The sequence below is a fragment of the Xenopus laevis genome, chromosome 8S, assembly GCF_017654675.1.
Source record: "Xenopus laevis strain J_2021 chromosome 8S, Xenopus_laevis_v10.1, whole genome shotgun sequence".
Classification (NCBI taxonomy): domain Eukaryota; kingdom Metazoa; phylum Chordata; class Amphibia; order Anura; family Pipidae; genus Xenopus; species Xenopus laevis.
The window spans coordinates 43,095,683-43,107,960 of NC_054386.1; the positions used below are offsets into that span (position 1 = coordinate 43,095,683).

The 12,278-nt window shown below is 38.7% G+C and overlaps 1 protein-coding gene across 8 annotated transcripts; it reads right to left on the bottom strand.

Moving 5' to 3' along the window:
• Window positions 1-7,038: 7,038 nt before the first annotated feature.
• On the bottom strand, window positions 7,039-11,265 carry zbtb26.S (zinc finger and BTB domain containing 26 S homeolog). Of its 8 annotated transcripts, none has more exons than XM_018232882.2 (2): window positions 11,238-11,265; window positions 7,039-8,552 (listed from the first exon to the last, which is right to left on the bottom strand). In XM_018232882.2, the coding sequence occupies exon 2, from the start codon at window positions 8,482-8,484 to the stop codon at window positions 7,252-7,254; it is 1,233 nt and encodes a 410-aa protein (XP_018088371.1). In that variant the 5' UTR covers window positions 8,485-8,552; window positions 11,238-11,265; the 3' UTR covers window positions 7,039-7,251. The 8 variants fall into 8 exon arrangements, with proteins under 8 accessions (XP_018088371.1, XP_018088367.1, XP_018088372.1 ...); XM_018232878.2 differs by having other exon boundaries at window positions 11,225-11,261; XM_018232883.2 differs by lacking the exon at window positions 11,238-11,265 and adding an exon at window positions 10,126-10,236.
• Window positions 11,266-12,278: the final 1,013 nt, after the last annotated feature.

Genomic DNA, 12,278 nt, shown 5'->3' on the forward strand with positions numbered 1-12,278 from the left:
TTGAAATGCAAATGTTACGTTTTGGTGGCGAAATCCACCACCTGCACCTGAGCAGAGACTATGCTTCTGGGTGCTGGTAGAGCGGCCACAGGAGCAGCGCGCAAACGGATTATCGGTCGAGATCCGCAATCGCCTGATACTAGCTTTAGCCCACCAGCCATCTGACAACTTCCACAGAACATTCTATAAGTGTGTCTAAGACCAGGATTAGTCACTGTTCTCAGACAATAAAACATTCCACAATAAGCAACAATGAATTTAGCAAAGGAGTATCACTGGAGTAAGCTCATCTGCATATTATGATTATTGTGTCTAACATGCTTATGACTTGGTAGCCGTAGAGTCTACAGTAATGATTTCAAAAACTGAACACGTTTATTTTCAATAATGTTTAAAGTGAAATGTAGAAATTACCACATTATTTTTAATAAATTAAAATGAAGACCTCAGAGGACAGAAACATAACCCAATGTTGCACTGATACACAAATACACTAGCGACAGAAAACCTATGCCTGTAACCTACAACTATCAGCATCTCCAACCAGTTGAGAACTGAAGTCTAGAACACCTGGAGAGTTCCAGAACAGTCACAAATGCAATGGGAACAATAAGACATTGTATCTATTGACAAAGTAGAACATTAGGTCAAGGCAATCATTGGAAACTACAGCATAAAAAAATGTTTTTGTTTTTTCAAAGAACCAAAAACACAGCTCACCAGAATGCTAAACAGTGTTCCCCCCGATTTCTAAAATCCAAATAAAGCTGCATAAACTGGTCTGGCTGTAAAATGAATGCAAACATTTTAAAGTAATAATAAGAGCTATGGCACATGGGGGGTCATTTGCTGACAACACCGAAAATGTGTTTGGTTGCTCCAAGGTAAATAATTCATCTGTGAAGTAGATTTACACCGATTAGCATTTGTTTTTTTGTATAGTTTAGTTTTTGTGGTGGTTCCCTGGATGCTCCTTCTCAGACATCCTATGCAGTAACAATATATTGTAAGTTTGGGAAGCATTCACAACAGCAGGATAATTGCAATTAAGCTTTTGGCCCATGTGCCCAAAACATGTCGTGTGGAAGCACAATGAAAGCTTAATTGTAGTTATCCTGCTGTTGTGAGTGCTTCCTAAACTTACAATAAATAATTTATCTGGGGGAGATCACTACCTCTCATTTAATTAACACACACAGGGTCTAAAAAGTGACAGTACTTACCACCACCATGCACTCTCCATTTAAGTAAAGTGAAGGCAGTGGTGGTAGTTTCAGACACTTATCTGGCAGCTGAAATATGCCAGTAGAATAGACTTCAATAACGCCAGATTTACAGTTTATTGCACCCCATAACATATAAAAATCATTAGAAAAATTGTTTTAGTTCTTTATGGCACAACATTTATCAGCTCTGCCATCCAGTAACATTAGCACCTCACTTGGGTGTGCACTTCCTACCTACATTACTGTGAAGGCCATCTGGTATAGAATATACATTATCTTAAGCTGGCCATACACTGCCAGATCAAATCATATTTGGGCCCAATTGGCCACCCACATTTGAGGCCAGATCTGGTGGATCCAGACATCAACGATCATATCATACACAGGGGACTACTAGCATCAATGCACTCCTCATCCAACTGAATTTTCAAACCTGCTTGATATTTGGACTTAGCCAAAAACTTTTTGGGGTTTATTTATCAAAATCCAAATTTTACTGATTTTTTAAAAATTAAAAAGTTCGACCAAACTAGAATCCACAATATTATCTTATTTATTATTAAAAAAGCACGATTTAATCGGATCGGAAAAAAATTCGGCAAAATCAATCAAAAACCCGGAATCGTATGTTTATTTCTGAGGTTTTTCCTTAATCGCTCTAGATTTTTTGGGCTTTTTCCCGAAAAGTCAGAATTTTACAGATTTTTGCCCAAAATAGTTTGATTCACAGGCTAATACCTGCACAGAAACTTCCAAATAGGATAGGGACCTCTGCCATTGACTTATATAAAACCTCGGCAGGTCTGAGATGCCGGATTTTCTGATTCTGACTTTTTGCATCCTTGGGGTATAATAAATCTCAAAAAATGTGAGGTTTTCTTTTCCACTAAAAATGTGGATTGTAAAAAACAACTAAAATTTTTCTAATTTTTGGCATTCGGACTTTTAAATAACCCCCTTAGTGTCAAGCCACCTTAAAGGGCACCCGTTGCCCTAAAATAGTTTCCCCCACCAAAGTTGTGGGCTAATAAAGCCCACACTCCAGTAGGGGGAAAAACCATTTTGTTTTATTTAAATGCCCCCACCGGCACAAGGACATCTGCACCAGAAGGGAGCTATGTGTGTGTGAGCGGCCATGTCGTGCAGCACGTTGTTGCGGCACTCATTATGCAGATGCGTGTGTCCCAACATGGCCACACACACTGGGAGCTCCCTCTCGGCGGGCGGCAATTATATATAAGAAAAAAAAAAAAAAAAAACACACTATTTTAGGGTAACAGGTGCCCTTTAAGGCTTCACTGGGTATCACAGATCAAATGAGAGTTTTTTTTTTTTTTTTACAAAACAGATAAACTGATCTGTTGTATTTAGTGAAGCCTTAAGTTTCCCATAGGTACACACATTTGGTCGAATATTTTGGAAGATTTTCACCATTCTACCCAATCTGTCTGTGCATGCCTGCCAGCTCAGAGTTCAGTTTTGTTGAATGCAGATGTGCAGTTGATCTTGCCATATTTGAAAATTTCATCTGCCAACACACAATATCTATTGGGCCTGGTCAGTCAGATACCCACGGTGTAGACCAGACTATGACCACCTTTATATGCATATTCACTACCTGTCTGAAAAAGCAGAAAACAAATTAATGGTATTTTAAATAAATAAGCATCTTGAAAGAGTACAAAATTGTAACAATAAACTGAACATGATGGGCTTATCATTTATGTATTAAGCTGTGTAAAACATTTGAAACACCTTAATACAAGGGTTTAAAAAGTGGTGTAATATTAAAGGGGTTGTTCACCTTTGTAACAAAATTACAAATCTAACAGTTCACATGAATAGAACAAACTTTTCCATAGAAATAGTTAACAGAAAAAGTACAGTTCAAGAGATATTCACCTCAGAAGTGTCCCTGTACTAATTCTTCAGTTCCACACAGACCCTGTGCTGGGAGGGGGTCACTGACCCCCAAAATCACTACAGTGTTCACTTCCTCTTCCTTATATGACATCACACATTGTACTGGCAGCTAACTTAACTCCTATTGGCTATGTCTGCTGTCAATCTGCACTGCTTCCTGTGCTGGGGAATTTGAGCAGCATTCAGGTACTGAAGAGAAACTGTTACAAGTTTGTGAGAGGGAGGGGGAGTGTGGGCTTGTGGTGCAGAGACTTCAACTGTGCAGATGGGGGGGATCGAGGTGCTTGGGACCTGGAGTTTTATGGATAATGGATCTTTCCATAATTTGGATCTTCATACCTTAAGTCTACTAGAAAATCATGTAAACATTAAATAAACCCAATAGGCTGGTTTTGCTTCCAATAAGAATTAATTATATCTTAGTTAGGCTTATTATTTTGTGTATTTACCTCATAAAAAATCATTATTCAGCAGCTGACTATTTGTATGAGCTTGAGGCTTTCCAAATGAGTTGAATTTTTGTGTATAAAGTAAAATATATTTTTCTGGTATAGATCCCTATATCATGAAAAATATAACTTTTTAATTTTTTGGTATTTAGAGCTCTAAATCTTGTTCCAGAAGTGGAACACTTAAACAAGGTATCGTTTTCCTAGGTAAATTACCGCCCCCCCCCCCCCCGGGAGAGTGCACAAAATCACTTAGGGCTGCCACCTCACCCTTTTAAAACCAACCACATATGAAATCCACAGCCTGCATGGCTAATTAACAACTCATTTAGATGCATGATACATGGCTGCACAGAAATCAGTTCAGTCTGCAGCATCTAAATGAGTTGATAATTAGCCAGGCAGGCTGTGGATTTCATATTAAAAGGGTGAGGTGGCAGCCCTACTGTCCCTGCTAGATGTGTAAGTTACATACGTTTCTAAGCAAGTCAGTGCTGGTTTTTGTTGCAGTTTTGTAAATAACTGACATTATGCTTAATGCCAAAGGTATTAAAAGATAAAAATATAGAAAAGCCAGTATTTATTCCCAGAAAAGGTTGCACCCCTTTGGCACTCCATTCAGTTTTAGTCTAGGCAGAAGGAGAGTGCCAGAATTGGGAGAACAATGTTGCTCCTTCCTTTTCTGCAGTATTTGTCTGCATGGCTGTGTGATTGTTTGCTGCAAGGCAGGTTTGTTTATATGTTGCGTCTGTTAACCTCTGCCATTACAATTGAGTAATCAACCAATGACCATTCAAATTATGTGACTGGTTACAGTTCACAAGCACCCAATAAATTACTAGGAGGAGGGCAGTATCAACATCCAATAGGAAACAAGTAAGGGCAAAGCCTGGGCATGATGATGTCATCATATAGGAAGTTCTTGGTGTGTCAGGTTCAAAATAGGCCACTCCCATCACTTCAGAAAACTGGTCAGAGATACAGGAGAAGGACTGAGTTAATAGGTATAAAAATTAGCTTTTACAATGGCATTTCTACTTTTTGTTATGGAAAATGGTTTTTCTAACACATTGAGAACATTGTTAGTGGTTTCATAAGATTTGTACATTGAAGGTGAACAACCCCTTTAATGCTGCCTTTATAAAGAACTACAGGTATGGGATCCAAAAAGCTTCATATTACGGAAAGGCAAGCTCCTATATTTGCATTTTATTTAAATAATCCAAATTTTTACATTCTTTTCTGTAGTAATAAAACACAAGCTTGTACTTGATCCAAACTAAGATATAATTAATCCTTATTGATAGCAAAACCAATCAATTGGGTCTAGCGGACTTAAGGTATAAAGATTCAAATTACGGAAAGATGAGTTATCTGGAAAACCCATATGCACTGTAGTGAGTGGAGTAATTATAGAGGTAGCACAATTCCTATTTCACACAGAACCGCAGGCACAACTGAGCACCAGTCAAATGGGAGACAAAGGGGGATTTTTAAAAGGACGTTATTTTAAAAAAACATTTGACTTGAATTTTTGGTCTAAACTCACAAATTTGAGTTGGGAATAATACAAACTCAAATTCGAGATTTATCATACCTTGACCCTGGGAACAACTCGAACTATTCACCACCTAAAACATACAGAGTTCTTTTAGACGTCAATGGCAGAGGTCCAGTAACCTATTTAAAGGTGTTTATAGCTTTCCTGACATTTCGAGTTAAGTCGAATTCGAGTTTTTGGGTCGGTAGTAATCGTTCGGGTTTTAGACGTTTCGAGGTAATTTGAAGTAAAAAAACAAAACCACATTTGACCTTTGATAAATCTGCCCTTTAATGTTAAACTTCTATAGTGGATCCTAACCAAATGCCTACATATGTTTGCTTCCTAGCACCAGTTGCCTTACAATGCTAGGCCCTGTAATTGTGCATACAAATGGACATTTTTATATTCTTTTGACAAGTAGTGGAGTCATTTAAAAAGTTAAAAAGTACTTACTTACAGGCTATAGAATATATATATATATATATATATATATATATATATATATATATATATATATATATATATATATATATATATATATATATATATGCAAGCAAAAGCGTTTATCAAACTAACTAAACAAAATTACCATTTTCTGTGAAAAAGTAAACCCATATAGTGTCTGAATGAACTGGAAAGAAACTGGGAAAAAAACACAGTAGGCAACAGCCTTCTTGAACCTCGCTGACCCATGACAGGTCCCTCGCCTGGATCGTCCCCTTTCCTCCCAGCGAGACTCAATAGCGCTAATATAAGGAGCAGGGAAGAATGTGCCCCTGCATGCATTCAGTGGTGCAAGGTTTGGTGCAAGGAGAAGTGCCCCGTCAGTCTGACTCTGAACTCATATGAGCACTCCAGGAGATGTTCGTATTATGGCTAATCAGGTTACTTTATGTACAAGCCCAGGATTAAATATACAAATAAATCAGCTTCACTTCTTATAGCCTGTCCAACAAAATAAAATATGACAGCCAGTTATGTGAGGTAGTGAGTGACTGGTTGTCAGTGGTGGTTGCTCTAAGACCAGATTTTAACCAAAATAATTAGATTAAAAAGACACATGTGGGCAGTGATATACGGATTAGCATATTAAGAAGAAAACGTAAACAGAAAATTAACATTTGGCAAACATGTTTGTGTGGGAGGTAGGTGAGTAATGCCTCAAGTAGGGAGAAATTGATTATTTCAGAAAATACAAAGTTGGTGGAAAGAAATCCCAGCATATGCAAGCCACACTGGCAGACTAGCAGATGTTTAGTTCTCTGTTAAAATACAGTAATCCAACCTGCCTACATTTTAGTCACAAGATAAAATACAGGGGAAATACATCTTTTACACACTTTTTACTAGGCAAAATTGCAATGGTCTATGGTGCAACATGCAGTGGAAGCCCAGTATTTAATGCCTGTTCAAGGTAGGTGTTAAAATACAGGGTTCCCTTTTGCCCCACTGTGTCAACCTTAGAGCAACCAGGACAACTGCACTGCATACTCTTAAAGGAACAGGAACACCAAAATAAGAAAGTGGTTTAAAGGAATGACAATATAACGCACTGTTGCCTTGCAGTGGCAAAACTGGTGTGTTTGCTTCAGAAACTCTACTATAGTTTATATAAATTTTCTGCTGTGTAGCCATGGGGACAGCCAATCAAGCACATGGTACACAGTAGATAACAAATAAGTTCTGAAGAATCCCATTGTATACTACCAAGCTTAACTGTTATCTGCTGTGTATCCTGTGTCTTTTCTCATTTTTCAGCTTTGAATGGCTGCCCCCAGCTTGTTTATATAAACTACAGTATATTTTTAGAGGTAACCACACCAGTTGTACCAGTGCAGCACAGTCGGTGTTTTGGTGTTACTGCTCCTTTAAAAAGTAATGCAAATAGATGCAAGTGTAAGGAGCAGAATTTTTAATAAGGAAAATATTTGCATTTCTTATTACACCATTGCATAATAAACTAGCCCATCCCATCATAATATGCACAATACTTATGTAGGCACTATCATTTTGCTCAGGATCATTACCATTTTTTATAACAGTTTGCAACATTGAAAACATATTTTCAAGTTTAACATTAAACCACTGTTTTTTCATACACTGCCCTTATTTATTGGTGAATACTCTGGCTTATGATTTCATTGCTGTCATGGGTGTTTGAAAAAGTATCAAAATCCAGACCAGTGTTCCTTTCATGGGCATTGTCAAAGCTGTTTTTACCATGCAACTGTTTCAGGTGCTTTCTTAGCACAGGCTTGTGTGCAAAGACCATGTCACAGTAATTACATTTGTGAGGCTTATCTCCACTGTGCAAGTTAAGGTGGTCCTGCAAGGAGCATTTCTGGGAAAAAGTCTTACCACATATTTTACATTGGAAGGGTTTGATGCCTGCATGCACCCGCATATGCCTGTGCAAGTTGCCCTTCTGTGTAAAAGTTTTACCACATAGGAGACACATAAATAACTTGTGCATTTTTAAATGGTTGGCATAATTTTCTAAGTGTCTGAAAACCCTTGTGCACTTGGGACACTGGTGATGCCACTGTAATGTTTTGTCTACTATCCTGTTACCAGGACCAAAAAGTTCTTTAGCTGGTGGCCCTATGTTGTCACTGCTATTATCGGACATAGTGTAGCTGTGGAGAGGGTTATCCGTGTCTCCGGTCCTGTTCTCTACAGTGGAGTTAATCAGGGAGTGTTGTGGTTCAAGAGAATGGAGAGCAGTCTGTTCAGACGAAATATACTGGCTTTGACAAACTTTTGTTTTGTCACTGGACACATCCCCAATTGACTCAATCTTAACAATCTGAATGTCATCATTACCCAGGCTATCTTCTGAATGTGTAGCAGCTGGAGATTCTGGCTGCATCGTATCCTCAATTTCTTCTTCTTGCTCGATTACATGTTTATCTACACAGGTTTCCTGTCCGTCGTCTTTTCTCTCCGAAACTTGGCTGGGTTTGATGAACTTCCACAAAGCCTCTGTACATCTCTCCACCACATGACTCATTTGCAGAAAGCTGGCGGCGGTCAGGTAATTCACAAGTTCCATCTCTGGAAATTCTAGGACACCAGTGTAACAAGAAAGGAGGAGCTGTTTGCCAGCCTGTGAGTTTTGTAGGATAGAAATATGCACTTCCTGTGAATCGCTCAGCAAAAACTGGTCCCTCAGATATGGCGAGCCTGCTGCGAACACCACCCTGTGTCCTGACACCTCTGTTTCATCAATACGCACAGTTACATCACAAAATTTGTTTTGTTGGCGAAGGGAATTCATTCTGTTTAGCATGGAGTCCCCATGGTTGTCCAGTCTAAAATGCAGCATTCCAGCCCTCTCATCCATCTTTGGCTACTCAAATTAATATGCAAAACTAGAAATCACATTTGCAGTACGACTGATATACCCAACACCTGGAAAACAAATAAAGGGTTTAATAGAAATTACAAAGAACACATTTAAATCAATTCTAGTTTCTCTAACCTCTGTATCGATTTACATTTCAAGAAACCAGTTTAGGTACAAAATGCAGTATTCGGTAGAAGTAATTCATTAAAGTGGACCTGTCACCTACACATAAAAAACTGCATAATGAAAGTCCTTTCCAAATTAAATATGGAACCCCAAAAATGTTTTTCATTAAAACATCCATACCTGTTATAAAGGTGTTTAAATATATAAACTGTCAATCAAATATTACCTGCCCTGCCTCTATGCCCGTGGCATAGAGGAGGGGCAGTCAATTACTTTCACTTTCCATTCAGCACTTCCTACATGTCACTGATCTCCTCACATTCCCCCTTCCCTCCTCAGGCTCTATAATTGTGTACCACACTGCACATGGACATTAGGTCCCTCATTCTGGTTCATAAACAAGATTTTGGGGTGAAACACAATTTCCCTTAATAACCGTGTCCACAAAATGGCAGCTGCCAGCTTGCTGTGATTGTATAATTCCAAGACAGAAGGAAACAAAATTTAAATAATAAATACAGTGTAAGTAAAGTTTATTTTGCTCCACTAACATGATAGTAAAGAATTTGAAATTATTTCTTAGGGTGACAGGTCCCCTTTAAGGGGGTTATTTATCAAAATCAAGTTTATCTGATTTTTTAAAATAAAAAAGGCCTACCAAACTAGAATCCACAATTTGACCTTATTTATTATAAAAAAAAAAAAAGCACGATTTCAATAAAATCGACAGGAAACCCGAATTGTAAGATTTTTTCAGAGGTTTTTCCCAGAAGTGCTTGAAAATTTAGGTTTTTTTCCCCACTAAAAATACAGATTATAAAAAAAAATTCGAGTTTTTGGCACTTGGATTTTAATAAATAACCCCTTTAAATCGAGATCAGATTGTGACATGAAGAAGGCGGCTATGGCAGGCACATTTTCACCACATGAAATCAAATACTGCTTAAGTAAGGGATGGACTTGTCAGAACAGAGTGGGGAAACATAAAAACTACAAATGAAATAGCCAAAACGAATACTGATATAGTGACAAACGTGACAGGATCGGAAAAGCTATTGCAGTTCGCGTTATTCAATAACATAATCCCTCCAAAATTCACGTATATGAAAAGGTCTAGAAAACTGCTACATGATTATTTTCTTACCCCCAATAAATACCATTTCAAGACGCCTTCAAATAGCACAGACCGTAAAATCTAACGCGATTTAGCGACCGTGTTCTCGTTCTCGCTCCTAACCTGACTTCCGGTTCCGGCGACAATGTAAGGGAAATTTGCAGGCATTTTGGTTCCTGGAGAAGTGTGATGTCCATCTGAATTACAATAATGGAGTGTACGGTATTATTGGACGCCATGTGATGTTAGTTGGTTTAGCTTCCTACTTTACTCACGCCCCCTTAAAAATCCCATGTATAATACGCCTTGTACCTTCCCTCACACGCCTTCATCTCTCTGCAATCGTACCTCCCATCTTCACCCCTAGTTTCCTTCCTCAGCTTTTTCACATCACTCACATGCAAGGCTCCTGAAACCTCTTGGAGCAGCACAGTAAAGAGAGAGGCTGATAAGGCAGGGGGCAGGTCGGAGGATTACATTGCAGGGGAGAGTGTGGAAGAATGGCTGGGAGGAACAAGACCGCTTTGGGGGCGGGATTTGAAGAGATTGACTATTGTAGTGCTGGGCTTCTCAGCTTCCACTTGTTCATACTATATACATGATCATGGAATTGCCAGTCATCCTGCTATGGGTTCTGGGGGGTATTATAAACAAAACTACCACTGTGTCATCCTGTTGTGAGTTCTGTGGGGTATTCTAGATGAAATTGCCACTGTGTTTACCCTGTTGGGAGTTCTGGGGGCAGTATTATACACAAAATTAAGTGAAACACAATTTCCCTTAATAACCGTGTCCACAAAATGGCAGCTGCCAGCTTGCTGTGATTGTATAATTCCAAGACAGAAGGAAACAAAATTTAAATAATAAATACAGTGTAAGTAAAGTTTATTTTGCTCCACTAACATGATAGTAAAGAATTTGAAATTATTTCTTAGGGTGACAGGTCCCCTTTAAGGGGGTTATTTATCAAAATCAAGTTTATCTGATTTTTTAAAATAAAAAAGGCCTACCAAACTAGAATCCACAATTTGACCTTATTTATTATAAAAAAAAAAAAAGCACGATTTCAATAAAATCGACAGGAAACCCGAATTGTAAGATTTTTTCAGAGGTTTTTCCCAGAAGTGCTTGAAAATTTAGGTTTTTTTCCCCCACTAAAAATACAGATTATAAAAAAAAATTCGAGTTTTTGGCACTTGGATTTTAATAAATAACCCCTTTAAATCGAGATCAGATTGTGACATGAAGAAGGCGGCTATGGCAGGCACATTTTCACCACATGAAATCAAATACTGCTTAAGTAAGGGATGGACTTGTCAGAACAGAGTGGGGAAACATAAAAACTACAAATGAAATAGCCAAAACGAATACTGATATAGTGACAAACGTGACAGGATCGGAAAAGCTATTGCAGTTCGCGTTATTCAATAACATAATCCCTCCAAAATTCACGTATATGAAAAGGTCTAGAAAACTGCTACATGATTATTTTCTTACCCCCAATAAATACCATTTCAAGACGCCTTCAAATAGCACAGACCGTAAAATCTGGACACTGTGCCATCCTACTACGAGTTCCTGTGGGGTATTATACTATTATATTATACACCTTTCTGTTTGACCAACTCTGGGTAGGGGGCGGGGCCAATGATGTAGGTAGGGTTGCCACCTTTTCTGGAAAAAAATACTGGCCTCCCTATAGATCTATCTTTTTTCCTTATTAATAACATTGGGATTGATCATCATTTTTACCGGCCAAGTGGCAACCGTAGATGTAGGTAGGGTTGCCACCTTTACTGAAAAATATTACCGCCCAGTGGGGGGCGGGGACCAAAAGGGGGCGGCCCGTGATGCAAAAAGGGGGCGGAGCTACGTGGCATGCCACAAAAGGGGTGGAGCAACATCGCAGAGAAAAAAAAGGTAAATTCTGTGTGAATTGGGGGACAGCATTGCAGGTAAATTTGTAATACCAGCCCCGGCCTTGGCAGATGTTTTACCGGCTAGGCCGGTAAAATACCGGCCGGGTGGCAACTCTAGATGTAGGAGGCGGTCCATTGATGTAGGGACAGGTCTTGTGACGTGGCAATCAGCTATTGCCAGATCGTCATGCCATTTACTTCAATGTTCTGTCCGGATTTCCTAATTTGGAAATCCAGACAGCTCTTACAAAAACCGGGTGAAAACTGGAGAGGTGGCAACCATATATTTTACATAAAATTGCCACTTTATTCATCCTGCTGTGAGTTTTTGGGGTATTATTAACAAAATTGCCACTGTGTCATCCTGCTGTTAGTTCTGGGGGTATTATACACAAAATTGCCAGGTGTTTATCCTACTGTAAGTTCTGCAGGTATTATACACAAAATTGCTAGGTGTTTATCCTGCTGTGAGGTCTGGGGTATTATACACATATTTCCTCTGTGTTTATCTGGCTGTGATCTCTGGGGGATTATACATGAAATGTTCATGTTCATTTATATTTTGTTTATTCACTGATGGTGTATCTGTAAAGTAAGGAGTGGTTTATTGTTAGGGTTGCCACAAAAACGGA